Consider the following 20,269-nt stretch of genomic DNA (forward strand, 5'->3'; position numbering starts at 1 on the left):
GCAGGGGGAGCGACCCCATAGGCAATGGTCGCTCCCGGGGGAGGGTGTGGGGGGGGCAAATTTATTATAGGCTGGCTGAGCTAGAGGCCAAAATCCACACGTAGGCACTTTGCACTGTTTTCTGTGAAAACATTTGATGTTTCCACGTTGTATTTTAGGCCATTTCCTTTCGTGGGCACTAGGCCTACCCACACAAGTGAGGTACCATTTTTATCGTGAGACTTGGGGGAACGCTAGATGGAAGGAAATTTGTGGCTCCTCTCATATGCCAGAACTTTTTGTCACAGAAATGAGAGGAAAAAGTGTTTTTTGGGCCAAATCTTGAGGTTTGCAAAGGATTCTGGGTAACAGAACCTGGGCAGAGCCCCACAAGTCACCCCATCTTGGATTCCCCTAGGTTTCTAGTTTTCAAAAATGCGCTGGTTTGCTAGGTTTCTCCGGGTGCCGGCTGAGCTAGAGGCCAAAATCCACAGGTAGGCACTATTTTCTATGAAAAAATGTGATGTGTCCACGTTGTGTTTTGGGGCATTTCCTTTTGTGGGTGCTAGGCCTACCCACACAAGTGAGGTACCATTTTTATCAGGAGACTTGGGGGAACGCTAGGTGGAAGGAAATTTGTGGCTCCTCTCATATGCCAGAACTTTTTGTCACAGAAATGAGAGGAAAAAGTGTTTTTTGGGCCAAATCTTGAGGTTTGCAAAGGATTCTGGGTAACAGAACCTGGGCAGAGCCCCACAAGTCACCCCATCTTGGATTCCCCTAGGTTTCTAGTTTTCAAAAATGCGCTGGTTTGCTAGGTTTCTCCGGGTGCCGGCTGAGCTAGAGGCCAAAATCCACAGATAGGCACTATTTTCTATGAAAAAATGTGATGTGTCCACGTTGTGTTTTGGGGCATTTCCTTTTGTGGGTGCTAGGCCTACCCACACAAGTGAGGTACCATTTTTATCGGGAGACTTGGGGGAACGCTAGGTGGAAGGAAATTTGTGGCTCCTCTCATATTCCAGAACTTTCTGTCACCGAAATGAGATGAAAAGGTGTTTTTTGGCCACATTTTGAGGTTTGCAAAGGATTCTGGGTAACAGAACCTGGTCAGAGCCCCACAAGTCACCCCATCTTGGATTCCCCTAGGTGTCTAGTTTTCAAAAATGCGTTGGTTTACTAGGTTTCCCCAGATGCCGGCTGAGCTAGAGGCCAAAATCCACAGGTAGGCACTGTTTTCTGTGAAAAAATGTGATGTGTCCACGTTGTGTGTTTGGGCCATTTCCTTTCGTGGGTGCTAGGCCTACCCACACAAGTGAGGTACCATTTTTATCGGAAGACTTGGGGGAACGCTGGGTGGAAGGAAATTTGTGTCTCCTCTCCGATTCCGGAACTTTCTGTCACTGAAATGTGAGGAAAACGTGTTTTTTTAGCTAAATTTTGAAGTTTGCAAAGGATTCTAGGTAACAGAACCTGGTCAGAGCCCCACAAGTCACCTCATCTTGGATTCCCCTAGGTCTCTAGTTGTCAAAAATGCACAGGTTTGGTAGGTTTCCCTAGGTGCCGGCTGAGCTAGAGGCCAAAATCTACAGGTAGGCACTTTGCAAAAAACACCTCTGTTTTCGGTCAAAAAATGTGACTTGTCCACGTTGTGTTTTGTGGCATTTCCTGTCACGGGCGCTAGGCCTACCCACACAAGTGAGGTATTATTTTTATCGGGAGACTTGGGGGAACGCTGGGTGTAAGGAAATATGTGGCTCCTCTCTGATTCCAGAACTTTCTGTCACCGAAATGTGAGGAAAACGTGTTTTTTTAGCTAAATTTTGAAGTTTGCAAAGGATTCTGGGTAACAGAACCTGGTCAGAGCCCCACAAGTCACCCCATCTTGGATTCCCCTAGGTCTTTAGTTTTCAAAAATGCACAGGTTTGGTAGGTTTCCCTAGGTGCCGGCTGAGCTAGAGGCCAAAACCTACAGGTAGGCACTCGGCAAAAAACACCTCTGTTTTCGATCAAAAAAATTGACGTGTCCACGTTGTGTTTTGGGGCATTTCCTGTCACGAGCGCTAGGCCTACCCACACAAGTGAGGTATCATTTTAATCGGGAGACTTGGGGGAACGCTGGGTGGAAGGAAATTTGTGGCTCCTCTCCGATTCCAGAACTTTCTGCCACCGAAATATGAGGAAAACATGTTTTTTTAGCCAAATTTTGAAGTTTGCAAAGGATTCTGGGTACAGAACCTGGTCAGAGCCCCACAAGTCACCCCATCTTGGATTCCCCTAGGTCTCTAGTTTTCAAAAATGCATAGGTTTGGTAGGTTTCCCTAGGTGCCGGCTGAGCCAGAGGCCAAAATCTACAGGTAGGCACTTTGCAAAAAACACCTCTGTTTTCTTTAAAAAAATGTGATGTGTCCACGTTGGGTGCTAGGCCTACCCACACAAGTGAGGTATCATTTTGATCGGGAGACTTGGGGGAACGCTCAATGGATGGAAATTTGTGACTCCTCTCCGATTCCAGAACTTTCTGTCACCGAAATGTGAGGAAAACAAGTTTTTTTAGCAAAATTTTGAGGTTTGCAAAGGATTCTGGGTAACAGAACCTGGTCAGAGCACCACAATTCACCCCATCTTGGATTCCCCTAGGTCTCTAGCTTTCCAAAATGCACAGGTTTGGTAGGTTTCCCTAGGTGCCGGCTGAGCTAGAGGCCAAAATCTACAGGTAGGCACATTGCAAAAAACACCTCTGTTTTCTGTCAAAAATTGTGATGTGTCCACGTTGTGTTTTGGGGCATTTCCTATCGCGGGTGCTAGGCCTACCCACATAAATGAGGTATCATTTTTATCGGGAGACTTGGGGGAACATAGAATAGCAAAACAAGTGTTATTGCCCCTAGTCTTTCGCTACATTTTTTCCTTCCAAATATAAGAGAGTGTGTGAAAAAAGACGTCTATTTGAGAAATGCCCTGTAATTCACATCCTAATATGGTCACCCCAGAATTCAGAGATGTGCAAATAACCACTGCTCCTCAACACCTTATCTTGTGCCCATTTTGGAAATACAAAGGTTTTCTTGATAGCTATTTTTCACTCTTTATATTTCAGCAAATGAATTGCTGAATACCCGGTATAGAATGAAAACACACTGTAGGGTGCAGGTCATTTATTGGCTCGGGGTACCTAGGGTTCTTGATGAACCTACAAGCCCTATATATCCCCGCAACCAGCAGAGTCCAGCAGACGTAACGGTATATTGCTTTAAAAAATCTGACATTGCAGGAAAAAGTTACAGAGTAAAACGTAGAGAAAAATTGCTGTTTTTTTCACCTCAATTTCAATATTTTTCTTTTTCAGTTGTTTTCAGTTGTTTCTGTAGGAAACCCTTGTAGGGTCTACACAAATTACCCCTTGCTGAATTCAGAATTGTGTCTACTTTTCAGAAATGTTTAGGTTTCTGGGATCCAGCATTGGTTTCATGCGCATTTCTGTCACTGACTGGAAGGAGGCTGAAAGCACAAAAAATCGTAAAAATAGGGTATGTCCCAGTAAAATGCCAAATATGTGTTGAAAAATTGGATTTTCTGATTCAAGTCTCCTGTTCCTGAAAGCTGGGAAGCTGGTGATTTTAGCACTGCAAACCCTTTGTTGATGCCATTTTCAGGGGAAAAAACACAAGCCTTCTTCTGCAGCCACTTTTTCCCATTTTTTTAAAAAAAACGAAATTTTCACTGTATTTTGGCTAATTTCTTGGCCTCCTTCAGGGGAACCCACAAAGTCTAGGTACCTCTAGAATCCCTAGGATGTTGGAAAAAAGGACGCAAATTTGGCTTGGCTAGCTTATGTGGACAAAAAGTTATGAGGGCCTAAGCGCGAACTGCCCCAAATAGCCAAAAAAAAGGCCTGGCACAGGAGGGGGAAAAGGCCTGGCAGCGAAGGGGTTAAAGAACATTGGCTGTGACATCCCTGTTGCCATGGCCACTGTTGTCTGAAAGGACCCACTGGCCAGGAAATGGAGTACTGACAGGACCTGCACTAGAGGGGGGATTCCTATGGGATGGCGGATAGCTGATATCAGGTCTGGCTCCAACTGTACACACAGTTCTTGGATTGTGGCCCTATCAAGTCTGTAGGTGATAATGATGTGTCTGTCTTTCATTGTCGACAGATCCACCAGGGGTCTGTATACCGGAGGATGACACCATCTCATCATCTGCCCCAGCGGACGTGCCCTATGGAGGAGAAGGGTAAGCAGAGTGTCATACACTACATAGCTTGCACAAGGGTGTTTAGAACAATCGTGATACAATAGTTGTGTTGCGCTGTCTGTCCGTATTCCTGCCCAAAAGTGCTGTGACGCAGTTAGTTGCCCTGCCATGTGCCCCCCTGAAATGGTGGCTGCCTGACCTGTTAGGAGGGACAAGGGGAATCTGAGCTGGCGTTGTGCAGCGTTGTGGTAGGCGGACGAAGACCGCGGCCCAAATCAGCATTGGTTATCATTGGGCCTTATGGGTTCCAGGAGCAAATGACGATGTACGCCGGCGGTGACAGTACGCACCACCGCGGACGTGACTGCCATTTTCTATCTGTTCACTCACTTGATACCTGACTTTCAACAGGAGAGGACCTACACTGCAAGTGCTGCTGTGACCCGAGTCTAGAAGCGAAAATGGCTACAGTGTCTGGGGAAAGGGGCCCTGCCTTCACCGCGAAGGAGTTGGACAACCTGGTGGCTGGGTTCCTCACTCAGTACACGCTATTCCATGGTCATCCAGCCAAACAGGTGAGTACACTGTGAGCATTATGGATGGGACATGAATGTATGGAGTGGTGTGGATTGAAGATACGGGGGGCAGAGGCCAGCATGTGAGGATGGTCATGGTATGTGTTTCTGGGCCAAGGTGGGAGGTTTGGGGCCAATGAGTTAGAAGAACCGGACGGGGGAGTAAAATCCATTCTTACTTAACTTTTCCTCTAGGTCAGCGCACACCAAAGAAGAAGGGTATTTGGCATGCCATTGCCAAGGAAGTGCAGACCCTTGGGGTATATCATAGACGGAGCACCCAGTGCTGCAAAAGATGGGAGGACCTGCGCCGCTTGAGCAAGAAGACGGCGGAGGCCCAGCTGGGGATGGCCTCCCAACGTGGAAGGGGTGCCCGTTGCACCATGACCCCCTTGATGTACCGGATCCTGGCGGTGGCATATCCTGAGGTGAGTACAGTCTCATTCAGCTGACTCTGCGCGCTTTATGAGGTTTCTCGGTGGGGGGAGTGGGCTGTGGGTTCCCCTAGGCCAAGGCAGACGTTCCAGGGTAGATCCATTGTTAGGCAGGCTCAGTGACACTCCAACCCCAAAAGTGGTAGTGGCCCTCTACACCTAGTCAGGCTCCTGTGGGTTCCAGGTCCATCAAATGGGTCTAGGCACCATCCCCCATGGGCATGTGATTTTCCCCTGAACTGTTAGTGCATAGCCTAGTGCAAAGGGCTGCTCCCTGTGTGTTATGTCTGCCAACGGTGGTGTTGTTGCAGGCATTGACCATGTGTCTCTTCTGTGTTTCCTCCCCTTTGTTTTTTGTCACCCTGTCCTTGTGTGTATTAGAATCATCTGGCGGAGGAGTATTGGCACCGGAGCAAGCGGGAGCTGCAACCCACATGGCCCAGGAGGGTGAATGTACGAAGTCTAAAGGCACCAGTGGTTCTGGAGGACAAGGGGAGCTCCACAACGGGGACAGGAGGAGACACCAGTGACAGCGACTCCTCCTCTGATGGGAGCTCTCTTGCGGTGGCGAGCACATCTGTGCCCACCGCATCAACAGGTACAGCTGCCACCCACCTACCAGCACCGCCCTCCCAGCAGCCCCTCAGCGTGTTTTCTGTGCCTGCTCACCCAGGAGGGTGGGCATTTCCTTCGCCCCAGGCACCTCAGGCCCTGCCCCAGTCAGCCCTGCTGCCCTCAGTGAGGAGGCTATTGACCTCCTAAGATCCCTCACTGTTGGGCAGTCAACCATTCTGAATGCCATCCAGGGTGTCGAGAGGCATTTGCAGCAAAGAAATGCATACCTGGAGGTCATTCATTCTGGCGTAGCAGCCCAACATAGAGCATTTCAGGCTCTGGCCTCAGGACTGATGGCAGCCATTGTCCCTGTGTCCAGCCCCCCCCTCCAACTTCCACTACCCAGACCCAATCCCCTGTACCTCAGCCTATCCCAAGCACACCATCAGACCAGCATGCACGCTCATCAACACACAAGAGTGGACATGGCAAACATAAGCACCACACATCCCACAGGCACTCACACAAGCACCATCCCCCATGCAGACACACCAACATCCACTGCCTCCACTGTGCCCCCCTCCTCCATGTCCTCCTCCTCCCTCCCAGTCTCGTCTCTACTCACACCTGCATGCACTACATCCTTAGCCACTACCTCCATCACCAGCATGCCAATCACCACACACCGCTCACATACAATCACCACCCCCACTACCATGCACACGTCCCCTGGGTCCTCTCCCAGTATGTCTGTGAGCCCTCCTCCCAAAGTACACAAATGCCGGCACAGACCCACTCAACAACCATCCACCTCACAACAGCGTCCAGCCCATACACCCTCACCCAAACTCAGCAGACGTACACCTCCTACAACCACTACCTCTTCCTCCTCTCCCAAACCCCCTCCATCTTCCCATCCCAGTGTGTCTAAAAAACTTTTCCTGGTTAATATTGGCCTCTTCCCTACACCCCCCTGTCCTTCGCCTAGGGCCAGGATGTCCATATCCCAGTCCAGCACCTCAGCCACGAAATCCTCGAGCACTGTGGTCCCTGCAAGTCCAGTAACATCGAAGGCGGCACCCATCAGGGCTGCCAGTGTGCCACCTAGTGAGGCAAAGGATCACCCTATTACGCCACCTGCCAAGGTGAAGAAGGGGCCCACATGCCATAGGGAAAAGCCGCACCAACCACCCAGCAAGCCATCATCCAAGACAAAAGAGGACAGTGTCAAGGTCCCAGCAGCGACTTCCAAGGTGGGGAGGGGACACAAGGCTAAAGGGAAGTCATCTCAGGGCACGGAGCCTCTGGGTGAGGGACTGGTGTCACCCCTTCTGCAAGACAGAACAGCAACCTGTACGGCAGTGGCCAACGCCACAAACACCTACACCTGCACCGCCACCTGCACATCTGCTGCCTCTGCAACAGTCCCCAGCATCATCCCCATTGGGCAGCCGTCCAAGGCTGCAGGAGATGTCCTGCTGTCTCCCTCCACAGGTGCTGACACATGCACCACCGCCAGCATCTCTGCCACAGACACCGTCGCAACCAGCGCCACCTGCCCCGTGACGTGCTCAGACAGTTCCACCACAGCCGACATGAACATCATTCCCAGCCATCCGAGGCTGCAGGAGACGTCCTGGAGCCTGCACAGACTACATGAGGCACCACAACCAGCACTGGCAGTTCCACCAGTTGGCAGGCAAAGTCACCGCAGGGTGGAGTGTGTCTCTGCCTCCATGGAGTATCGTGCCACCTGTTCCCAGAAAATCTCATGGCTCACACACCCAGGTGAGGGAATGGGAACTGCCACACACCATGTACAGCACTCTGGGCAACAAGCCCCCTCCAGAATCAGTGGAGAAAAGCATCCACTACCCCAGTCCTTGGCAGGATGAAGCACTCTGGGCACCAAGCCCCCTCCAGAACCAGTAGAGAAAAGCATCCACTACCCCAGTCTTTGGCAGGATGAAGCACTCTGGGCACCAAGCCCCCTCCAGAACCAGTGGAGAAAAGCATCCACTAGAGAGACTGTGGCTTTGCACTCCCCAGGACCAAACAGTGGGCAACCCACCCACTTGAGAGACTTATGAGACTGTGGCTTTGCATTCCCCAGGACCAAACAGTGGGCAACCCACCCACTTGAGAGACTTGTGAGACTGTGGCTTTGCACTCCCCAGGACCAGGCAGTGGGCATGGAGCCCCCTCGTGGCACAGTGGCGTCGTCCCATCATCCAGCTGAGGTGCCCCCCCTCCCCTTCCCCCTGAGGTGCCTGTTTTTTTCCGACCTGATGCCCCTGCAGTGTTCTCTCCGTTTTGAGGCAGGTATCATGTGTGGGCTTTGCCCATGCATTTTGGGACCACTGGTCCACAGACAATGAATGGAACACTATCCGGACCTGTGTAGTTGCTGCACATTTTGTATATATTGCTCTTTTACAGGCCTGTCTCCCTATCTGGATTTTCCATGATTACACTCATTAAAATAATTTCATTTGGTCCTTGCAGGGGGTTACGGGGTGTAACTGTAATGTTGCTGCATGTATTTTTGTGTATGGTGTTGTGGGTGAGGGTGGGGTGTTGTGTATGTGTGTCACTCTCTTTTTCCTCCACCCCTCCCCTGTGTGAAAGGTGCAGTACTCACCGTGGTTGTCGCCGCCGTCTTTGATGTTCCTGGTAGAAGAGGAAGTAAACCAACATTGGTAACACCTGTAGTTCGGGCTCCATGGCGTCCTGGTTCCTTGTTGGGTGTCGAGAGGTGAGTGGTTTCCCTTCTGTGTACTGTTTCCACCGTGCTTTTGATGGCGTTGGTACTGCCCCGGAAAAACTGGCGGATTGGTGCCTTGTAATACAGTGGGCGGTACATTGTCTTCCGTCTGTCTGTTGGCGGTTACCTCCACGGTGTTTGTTTTTACCGCTGTGGTGGTCGGAGTGTTAAAGTGTCTGTCTATGTTGGCGGTTTCCGCCATGGTCGTGATCCCATTTTTTTTACCACCGGCCTGTTGGCGGTATTACCGCCGCTTTAACACCGACCGCCAGGGTTGTAATGAGGGCCTAAGTGTAGTGTGTACCTGGCAGCTAGTAATGGTATTTCCTGTGGAAAGTAACCAGTGATAGAGTGGTAATGCAATTACAGGTGCCTTATTCCACTGGTACACCACCAATATAGGAACCTGGCCTAGTGTGTTATGAGCACCTATGGTATTATCACCTTATGCCAGGTCCGGGTATCCCCTACTACTGGGGTGTAGGCAGTGTCTAGGAAGCCAGCGCTCTCTAGAGATGGCTGTGGATGAGCAGCCTCATCTCCAAAATAACCCTGCCTAAGCGCTTCCCTCCTCTACTGCTCTAGCTCACCCCAAACCTCAGTTTACTTCCATGATCTCCCAAACAACCCTACTAAATTCTCCCTCATTTATCTCACCTTTGACTCATCCAAAAACCCTTCCTGTTACTAAGATCTCCCTAACCCCTTTCCACAGACTCTTCCCTCCCACAGCTCTCCTTTGCTCATCCCAAGCCTTGTCATATTCCTATAAACTCTCAATTAACACTTTGCGATTCTTCCCTCCTCTATCCCTCCATTACTCTAGTCAATCCAACTAACAAACTCACATATCCTCTTCTCAAATTAACTCATAATAATACTAATACTGTACTCATATTTCCCTATACTAATCCACTGTTAATTCCTCTTGGGTTCCGGAGTAGCGTCCTACTCGCCAAAAAGCACTTTGACGCCTTGTTAGGGGTAGTAAGCGCTATATAAATACAATTACAATTACAATAAACACTAACAATACTGTGAAACTTCAGGTTTGTGTAGGAGGCTGGCCTGGCTTATAGTGCTGATGGTACTTACACCTTGTGCCAGGTCTAGTTATCCCTTATTAGTAGATTAGTAGTTTTCTAGCAGCTTAGGCTGATAGAGGTAGCTATAGCAGAGCAGCTTAGGCTGAACTAGGAGACATGCAAAGCTCCTACTATACCACTTATATCATATAGCACTATATCACAAGAATCACAATACTCAGAGTTACTAAAAATAAAGGCACTTTATTTTAGTGACAATGTGTCAGAAATATCTCAGAGGATATACTCCCTTAGGAGGTAAGTAAAATACACAAAATATACACACAAACCAAAATCAGGTAAGTAAACAGTTAGAAAAGTAGTGCAAACACTGTAGAATACAATAGGACGCAATAGGCCTAGGGGCAACACAAACCATATACTAAGAAAGTGGAATGCAAACCACTTAGGGACTCCATGCCTAGTGTAGTGTGTAGAGAGTCACTGGGAGTGTAAGAAAACACTAAGGGTGTCCAAGATACCCCACCCCAAGACCCTGAAAAGTAGGAGTAAAGTTACCCTACTTCCACAAAAACACACTAAAGTTGTGATAGGAGATTTTGCAAAGACCACAACAGACTGCAAAGCACTGAAGATGGATTCCTGGACCTGAGGACCTGCAAAGGAAGGGGACCAAGTCCAAAAGACATGAAAGTGTCCAGGGGAGGCAGGAGCCCACTAAACCCCGGATGAAGGTGCAAAATGACTGCCTCCAGGTGGAAGAAGCTGAAGATTCTGCAACAACGGAAGATGCCAGGAACTTCTCCTTTGCACAGAAGATGTCCCACAGCGTGCTGGAGGATGCAGAGTTGATTCCATGCAGAAAGACCACAAACAAGCCTTGCTAGCTGTGAAGGTCGTAGTTAAAGAAAATGGGTGCTGCCCGGGCCGTGGAAGGACCAGGTCGCCCCTTGGAGGAGGAGACAGAGGGGGCGCTCAGCAACACAGAGGGACCATGCAGAAGCAGGCAGCACCCGCAGAGCAATATGAACAGGGGTTCAAGAAATCTGAGCATGGCGGTCGTCTCAACACAGAAATGTTTAGCTTTCTGGGATCCAGCATTGGTTTCACACCCATTTCTGTCACTAACTGGAAGGAGGATAAAAGCACAAAAAATAGTAAAAGTGGGGTATTTCCAGTAAAATGCCAAAATTGTGATGAAAAATTGGGTTTTCTGATTCAAGTCTGCCTGTTCCTGAAAGCTGTGAAGCTGGTGATTTTAGCACTGCAAACCCTTGGTTGATGCCATTTTCAGGGAAAAAAACCACAAGCCTTCTTCTGCAGCCTTTTTTTCCAATTCTTTTGAAAAATAAAATTTGTCACTGTATTTTGGCTAATTTCTTGATCTCCTTCAGGGGAACCCACAAAGTCTGTGTACCTTTAGAATCCCTAAGATGTTGGAAAAAAATGAACGCAAATTTGGCGTGTGTAGCTTATGTGGACAAGAAGTTATGAGCGCCTAAGCCCGAACTACCCCAAATAGCCAAAAAAGGTCTGGCACCTGAGGGGAAAAGGCCTGGCAGCGAAGGGGTTAATATCAGGACATGGCTTTTCCAAGATGGTTGCCTCGTTCACCCCATCCGTCAAGTGACCGACGTGTGTGGCAGCTGCAGAGTTTACAAAGCTCTATGTCCCGCCCCCAAGCTTTCTCCCAGGATCCCCTCCCCGCGATATTTCCAGGACTCGTGGGTGGGGGAGAGAAATAGATGGATGCATGAGTAGAGAATGGCAGAGCAGCTGCGGCGGGATTTTCAAATGTTCAACCGCACGGAGAGATGCCGGGCCACCGTGGCCAAGTGCTCCGCGCTGGGCATGGAAATCAAACGGAAGAAGGTGCGAGAGACCGCCGTGTTTCTGGAGTCGGAGGTGAGTCGAGAAGGCGTGTGGTGGGTGTGTGAAAAGGCTCCGGGCAAACTTCTCTATTATCTGCAGCGTTACAGCTTTTACACGTCAATTTACCTGAGAGCTACGTTACTGCGTGAAACTGCACCGCTTTCAGACTTGGTACGCTTAGAACTATGATGTAGGTCTACTGCGTTGTAAATAAAATGATATTTAAGGTGGGAGACCCGGGCGCAGGTCGTGTTTTGTTCTTGTTGTGACAGTGACTTATGTTAATGGCAACATGTAACTCGTGACTTTTTCTGCAATATGTTCGAAGTGCTGCACCTGCGCCTCTTAATTAATCACTCTTATTACTTACTGTGTAATCTCGAGTTTTCTTTCTCACGTCCGTTTTTTTGTGAAATGTCTGTTTTTTTTAATTTGGGAGAAAACTAGTTGCCCATGCTGGTCGACCAGAGATGAAGCTGTGGGGTTATACATGATGGAGGGAGATTTGGAGGTGGAAAAAGGAGAATTGTGATTTGGGGAGATTATGGTCAAAATATCAATTTTTCCGGTAAAAGTGGTTCATTTCATTACTGCGTCGGACGTATCGGCGTGAAAATCCCTCTTTCTATTTTGTAATATTAATAGATCTTAGCCGGCAGTGGAGTTGCGATTCTGTTTCCCATTCCAGTATTCGCATTTCAGATTTGCCCGAGTGCATGGCCTCGTGAATCTCGTACAGACCAACACTGTAATTGTAATGCTACCACAACTCAAGGTTGACGATGGTGGTTACATTCTTTTGCTTCCCATTGTTCTATTTAATCTGCTGATGTGTTTGAGTGATACATTCAGTTTCTCAGTAGTTGTTAAGGGAAAGACTTGCTCAAATGGGTCTTTTTGGTGCTGTTCACTAGGCTTATTAGACTTTTCCCCAAAGTAGCTGTCAAGTTTTGTTACACGTTCTGTTGCATTTTTTTTTAAGGCATTGTGGGAGTGTGAATATAGCAATGCTTTTAATGACCTAGATGATGGCAGCAGAAGGTTTCATGTTTAAAAGCTTAAAGTGGAGAAAAACTGCACTGATACTTATTTTAAAAGTGGTAATTTTTTATTCTTGGTGGTGGACACCATTGTGCCTACCAGGTTTAACAATGTGTTAACAAGATTTAAATGACGTTGAAGTATATTTTAAACATTAGAGTAACTGTCTGTAGTCAAACACATTTATTTTATAATGTTTAATGTGAGATTTATAAGTATAAAGTTGTGTGCATCAAAATAAATGCACTTTTCTGTCCTACTTAACGTGCCGCCTTAACAAGTTTGCAGCTCATAATGAAATGTTTTACTTATTCTGATGTATTAATGTTGAATTTATCATTTTGCCTATTATGTGGTCTATTTATTACGATATTAATGCATCCATATTTCTTGTGTTAGCATAACTAGGCCAGCAGACTTCATGTTAAAGTGAATCATTCTTCTTTCTCTAACTTGAATTTTTCCATTAGGTTGTTCTTATGAATAGTAAAGGGTTCCTTTGTTAATTTTTACAAGACTTGTTTCTAAATTACCTTGGTTCTGGAACATTTAGGACTGTGGACTAACTGTGAAATAAATTGTTTCAATCAACATGTCCTTTCACATGGAAAGGAGACGTGTCCCGTGTATACCCTGGGAAGAATTCATCTTGTTGCAAACTGATAGAAAATTGTAATTCACTGTTTGAATCACACAGAAGAAGGAGATGACTTGAAACCAAACCTGAGAAAACTTGCCATGTTGTAAATTTTTAATTTGTGTTTGGACTCTGATTGGATAGTGCCCCTTTTGCGTGATGTCGGACCACTGAACTGTCAAATCAGAGACATTTGTGTATTTTACTATAGGGGTAGACTTCATATGTTACAGTTGTCCTCTGGTTTCTCAGACAACTGTTTTCTGTGCAGCTTGTGTTCTGCACTTACCCTGATGGTGCTTCTAATGGATTTTGCTGATGATCTACGTGCCTTGGTGACAAATAAATCCCTTGAATACTGATCCTAGGAGAGGTATATCACCCTGTTAATGTTATTTTTCTTAACATGCCCTTTTCCTAATAGATGTTATCATGCTGACAGCTACCTATTTTATATTTGTTAGTCTTGCTTAGCCAGATATAGACTGGTTTCCAAATTATTTTTGTCTCCTTTTGTATTTTGCATTCATGTGTTAGCCCGTTCCCACACGTGCATGCCCTAATTTGGTTAGATATAGGGAAAATTTGTGTCCAACCCTGATTCTTAATCCCTTTAATTCGGTTTGTCAAATTTCAACACAGTGTGATTTGAGATGTTTCCTTTGCTCAAATTATAACTTTAACCCCTTCGCTGCCAGGCCTTTTCCCCCTCCTGTGCCGAGCCTTTTTTTGGCTATTTGGGGCAGTTCGCGCTTAGGCCCTCATAACTTTTTGTCCACATAAGCTAGCCAAGCCAAATTTGCGTCCTTTTTTTCCAACATCCTAGGAATTCTAGAGGTACCCAGACCTTGTGGGTTCCCTTGAAGGAGGCCAAGAAATTAGCCAAAATATAGTTAAAATTTCGTTTTTTTTTTTTTAATAATGGGAAAAAGTGGCTGTAGAAGAAGGCTTGTGGTTTTTTCCCTGAAAATGGGATCAACAAAGGGTTTGCGGTGCTAAAATCACCAGCTTTCAGGAACAGGCAGACTTGAATCAGAAAACCCAATTTTTCAACAAAAATTTGGCATTTTACTGGGACATACTCCATTTTTTAAAAAGAATTGTGCGTTCAGCCTCCTTCCAGTCAGTGACAGAAATGGGCATGAAACCAATGCTGCATCCCAGAAATCTAAACATTTCTGAAAAGTAGACAAAATTCTGAATTCAGCAAGGGGTCCTTTGTGTAGATCCTACAAGGGTTTCCTACTGAAAATAACAACTGAAAAAGAAAAATATTGAAATTGAGGTGAAAAAAACATCACTTTTTCTCTACGTTTTACTCTGTATCTTTTTCCTTCAATGTCAGATTTTCGAAAGCAATATACTGTTACGTCTGCTGGACTCCTCTGGTTGCGGGGATATATAGGGCTTGTAGGTTCATCAAGAACCCCAGGTACCCAGAGCCAATAAATGAGCTGCACCCTGCAGTGCGTTTTCACTCTATACGGGGAATACAGCAATTCATGTGCTGAAATATAAAGAGTGAAAAATAGCTATCAAGAAAACCTTTGTATTTCCAAAAAGGGCACAAGATAAGGTGTTGAGGAGCAGTGGCTATTTGCACATCTCTGAATTCCGGGGTGACCATACTAGCATGTGAATTACAGGGCATTTCTCAAATAGATGTCTTTTTTACACACTCTCTTATATTTGGAAGGAAAAAATGTAGAGAAAGACAAGGGGCAATAACACTTGTTTTGCTAATCTATGTTCCCCAAGTCTCCCGATAAAAATGATACCTCACTTGTGTGGGTAGGCCTAGCGCCCGCGACAGGAAATGCCCCAAAACACAACGTGGACACATCACATTTTTTGAAAGAAAACAGAGGTGTTTTTTCAAAGTGCCTACCTGTAGATTTTGTCCTCTAGCTCAGCCGGCACCTAGGGAAACCTACCAAACCTGTGCATTTTTGAAAACTCAGGACCTAGGGGAATCCAAGATGGGGTGACTTGTGGGGCTCTGACCAGGTACTGCTACCCTGAATCCTTTTCAATCCTCAAAATTTGGCTAAAAAAAACACATTTTCCTCACATTTCGGTGACGGAAAGTTCTGGAATCTGAGAGGAGCCACAAATTTCATTCCACCCAGCGTTCCCCCCTGACACCCCCCCCCCCCCCAAAGTCTCCCGATAAAAAAGATACCTCACTTGTGTGGGTAGGCCTAGCGCCCGCGACAGGAAATGGCCCAAAACACAACATGGACACATCACATTTTTTCATCGAAAACAGTGCCTACCTGTGGATTTTGGCCTCTAGCTCAGCCGGCCCAGGGGGGGGGGCAGAAATGGGCTAAAATAAATTTGCCTACGGGGTCGCTCCCCCTGCGTGACATTGGCGCCAAAAAAAAAAAATCCCCAGTGCCTAGTGGTTTCTGTCCCCCTTGGGGGCAGATTGGCCTCATAAAAATAGGCCAATCTGCCCCGAAGGGGGGCAGAAATGGCCTAAATATAATTTGCCCCCTAGGGGAGCGACCCTTGCCTAAGGGGTCGCTCCCCACCTAAAAAAGAAACAAAAGAAAAAAAAAAAAAAAAATGATCCCTGGTGCCTAGAGGTTTCTGCCCCCGGGGGGGGGGGGTGGGGCAGAAAAGGCCTTCCCAAAAAAAGCAATCCGGCTTTTGAAACGCTGGCAGAGACTTCAAAGGGAAGGAAATACATTTCCTTCTCTTTGAAGCCTCTCCGGGCCTCCCCCACGTGATTGAAAGAGAAATGCTCAGCATTTCTCTTTCAATCTGCTTCCAGCACGATGGGGGAGACCCTGATGTCACAGGGGGCGTGGGGGGGTCGGGGGTGGAAGGCGAAGGGCTTCCCCTTCCATCCCTGACTTGGAGGGGGTGGAGGGAAGCACACAGAGGGAGCGAGAGCACTCCCTCTGGGCTGTGTGCCGAGGACGTAGTGGTTACGTCCTCGGCACAGCAGCACTGTGCCGAAGGACGTAACCACTACGTCCTCGGCACAGAACCGGTTAATTGTATGTATTATTTATCTTGAATGCTTAATGGTGTTGATGCTAAGTAGATTAAACATGTTTTGCAGTCTTGGGCAACCAGTGGTATTGATTTATCTTTACAATTGATTCTGAGCACAGTTTACGTGACTTTAGCTTTGTGGATGTAAAATAAAGCTTTGAAAAATTTCTTGATTGGAGTTTTCCTTTTGTGCTCACATTGATCATGATGTTTTAAATTTGATGTGGTAAGTTTGAAATAATTGTGTGTGGTTAACCACCACTTTTTTACTGGGTCCAAATGTTCGTCAAGCTCGGTGAAGCGTTTTTGATTCCTGTGAAGGATGAGAAAATGCGTTCACGTTTCTGGTAGCAGAGTGCTGGTTACGTCCCATGAGAGGGGTAGCCATATCTTTGTTCTGAATTATGCACATTTTTGTTCAGTCCAAAAATTGCTCATCCTATAAGTTGTTCTATGGTTAGTTGAGAGGGTGATAAAATTCCAGTGTCATGTTTACAACTGTAGTGCGGTATAAGTAGGCATTTGTGCTTGTAATGCTTTTTGCTACGGATTGCATTGAGGTGTCTGCGGAGTAGTCATACTCAAAGTGATTGTGGTGCTTTGTGGTACATTTTCCACGGTTATTGTTGTTGACGGGCCCATCTCACACTCTTTACTGGGTCCATCAATCTCAGCGTTTTTGATTCCTGTGAAGGATTAGAAAATGCGTTCGCAGTTCTAGTAGCAGAGTGACTGTTATGTCCCATGAGAAGGGTAGCCATATTTTTGTTCAGTATTATGCACATGTTTTTGTTCAGTTCAAAAATTGCCTATCCTATAAGTTGTTCTATGGTTATTTGAGAGGTTGATACAATTCCAGTGACGTGTACAAATGTAGTGCGGTGTAAGTAGGGATTTGTGCTTGCAATGCTATTTGCTACAGATTGCGGTGAAGTGTATTGTTGTGAGGTGTTTGCAGAGTTGTCATACTCAAAGTGATTGTGGTGCTTTGTAGTCAAAAATTGTCCATGGTTATTGTTGACGGTTTCCCTTGAGGTCTAAGACCCCGGGGTAAACACAAGTGTAGAAGACACTTGGTTAATTTATTGTCTGGAGAGAGGTACGTGTCATGTGATACAGTTGACGGTGCCAGTCGTTTTCCTTGAGTGAGTGTGAGTTGTTTGTATTAGGTGAATTCTGAAGGCCTAGGAAGGATCCGTATCAACCAGGGTGAGAATTGTTGGTCGATTCACTTGTGTAATTGTTAAAGCCACAGTCTGATGTGTAAGCTGTACAGCTTTCAAAAATGTTTGAGCCCTACTCGTAGTGTGCAGACAGGTGTTTGAAGTTCTTGCAATATTTTGCATTTAGTGTGTGTGTGAGTAATTGTGCGAGAGACAGTTGCGACTGCAGCTGCTGCGTGAAGTGTTAAATCATTTGTGCTGGGATTGGTCTGTTGGTGAGAATGCAGTGCTCGTATTGGTGGACAATTCTGCTTTGGCATTGGTTGATAATAGCTTGCAAGAAGGATTGTGGGATTTAATTTACTTCCTGGTTTCCTTGAAATTTTGTGTTATAACTTGAAATTGTGTGAAAATGAAAGGCTTTAAAAAGTTCCCTGAGAGGAGATGTTTTATTCCAGTTAGGGAGAACAGGTAGCACCTGAGAGAACACCAGCTTACAAAGTGTCAGAGGCGAAAATAATTCCAGCATGCATTTGGTTTAAACAGTGGTGTAAAAAGAAGGAAGGTTATTTAGCTTTTCCTTGTTACAGAAGTTTTTATTTTAGAAAATTAGAAGTTTTGGGGAGAAAATTGGGCGAAATAAAGCCTCCTCCAAGACCCGCACATTTTGAAGACCTTACTATTTGGCAACTTATTGCTAGACATAAAGAAACAGCAAACCTTGAGAACAGAATGAGGAACTAAATGCAACTAAAACACTAGCGGAAGCTTGATGGGATGCAGGCCTGAAAATGTGGATAGCAAAGATCTTAGATGGGGGTGAGAATGTTTGCAGCTTTCACAGAGGAAGGTGATGCAAGTGCAAAACCTAAAACGAAAAAGCAGAACAGACAGTGGATGAGGTTAAAAAGACAGTTAAACATGAAAGTGACTCAGAAGATAAGTTTATAAATCAGCTTTTAATGAAAGGTCCCTACCATGTCATTCAGTTGAGGGAGCAGTACAGAATGTAGCCCCAAATGTCCAACAGCTCCCATTTCACAAAGCCTGATTCCGGTTGCTTCAAGTACGCCTGTCAGTTCAGTGACTCTGGTGCCTGCGATTTATCTTCCAGTTAGTACAGAACATTACTAGTTAAGTTAGGAAATTGGCATTTCCTGACACTCCTCTGAATCAAAAGGTGTTTATACCTAATGTGACTGCACCTGTGAAAAAGTTGTCATCAGACTATGCCCATGTATACCCCGGTGCGCACAACAACTAATATTAACCTGATTTAATCAGTGCAGACTTACAATATAGTCTTAATTGGTTAAAGTGTTGGAATGGCAATTCCATAGAATCTGACAAATTTGAAAGGCCCTGAAGCATTACATTTCCTCTGACCATAGGTCCAGTTGTTCCATTGTACATTCCGGGTAACCCTCGAAGTAATGCACAGACAATAAATACTGTATCTGCAGGGATGTCACCATGTGATATGCAGTGATCAATATATTCAAACAATTCACAAATGGAGAGCATATGTTCGTATGTTTCAACTTTGACCCATACACAAATTGCATATCTTAACCAAATGTTAAATCAAGCAGGAACGATAGTTGATGTGAGATGTCCACTTGGAACTCTACCTCCTTATATGCTCACACCACATCAGATTGCCAGTGCACATTGCAGTACCCCACAAAGTATGACACAGAAAAGCAATACTAGTTTGTAAGGTTTTTCGGCGAGCAGTTGACTGAGTGGTTAGACACTCTGAGTCAGAGGAGCAATGGGTACAACAAGTAGTAGTGTCAGAACAGAAGAGACCCCAGAATGACAGAACCGTGACTGTGCCCAGATTGAAATTTAGAATAAAATGAGGTAATTGAGGGAACACAAGCTGGATACATACATTGAAGTTTTGGTCCAGTACATCGATGATTTGATGTTTGCATCAAACACACGTGAAGCCTATAGAAGAGATATAGTAGCCCTATTAAACCACCTAGGCAAGAATGGTCATAAAGTTTCCCTCACAAAATTGCAGTACTGTCAAAAAGAGGTGACGGGGAAGGTGCCCCATTAGAGAATTTCAGTAAATATGCAAATGAACCCACCGGTGACACAGATGTCAGAATGTTTTTGGGAATGGTTGGCTACTGCCGTTGGTGTATTTGGAATTTTTCCCTTTTTCCCCAAGCCATTATTGAAACTTTCACACAAGAATGTGTTTGATCCGGTATCATTTGATGAGACCTGCATGAAAGCCTTCTCAGAGTAGAAAGGAAGCCTATGCTGAGCTCCAGCTCCGGGAATGCCTGAATACAACAAATGTTTTTTCTTTGTTCTGTTGTGAAAGAGAAGGTTGTGCACTTTCTGTTTTGACACAGTTAGACAGAGGTGTCAACAGGCCAGTGGCATATTTTTCTGCCACACTTGATCCTGTAGTTACTGCAATGCCCGGCTGCTTAAAATCTGTTGCAGCCACAGATGTCAGTGTTGGCCAGTGCAAAAGCATTGTCATGGGCCACCCCCTGAAAGTTTTTGTACCCCCACTCGGTTGAAGTCCTTTTGACCTGATCCAAGACCCAATACCTAATACATGCTTGTTTGACCCTTTATGGACAAGCTATTTTGGGATCTCCAAATTTAAATATAAAGAGGTGACAATCACTGAACCCCTGCAATGCTTTTACCCATTACTGTTGAAAATGTAAATGTTTGTGTCTCTATGTGACTAAACTGTGCACCAAACCAAGACCTGATATTCAAGATACCCCACTAGACTAAAATGACTATCCTATTCGTTGATGGATTCTGTTTAAGGGATACCGATGGAACTCTGAGAGCTGGTTAAGCAGTTTGCACAGTCTCAGGAGTGATAGAAGCTTCATGGCTTCAAGGAGTCTTTTCTGCCCAAGAAACCGAATTGGTTGCTCTTACTAGAGCATGCTGTGCTTCTGAACAGCTTAAGGTGACCATTTTCACTGTTCTGATAGTCAGTATGGTTTT

The 20,269-nt window shown here is 45.9% G+C and overlaps 1 protein-coding gene across 4 annotated transcripts in view; it reads left to right on the top strand.

The window, feature by feature from the left end:
- The first annotated feature begins 11,226 nt into the window (after positions 1-11,226).
- The window catches only part of RTKN2 (rhotekin 2), a 266,886-nt gene continuing 257,843 nt past the window's right edge, over positions 11,227-20,269 (top strand). For all 4 annotated transcript variants that reach the window (XM_069240910.1, XM_069240911.1, XM_069240913.1 and 1 more), the window contains exon 1: positions 11,227-11,458. In XM_069240910.1, coding sequence (XP_069097011.1) covers positions 11,318-11,458 — 141 coding nt within the window. In that variant the 5' untranslated portion in view covers positions 11,227-11,317. The remainder of the gene's footprint in view (positions 11,459-20,269) is intronic.

This window comes from Pleurodeles waltl, chromosome 6 (genome assembly GCF_031143425.1).
Source record: "Pleurodeles waltl isolate 20211129_DDA chromosome 6, aPleWal1.hap1.20221129, whole genome shotgun sequence".
Taxonomy (NCBI): domain Eukaryota; kingdom Metazoa; phylum Chordata; class Amphibia; order Caudata; family Salamandridae; genus Pleurodeles; species Pleurodeles waltl.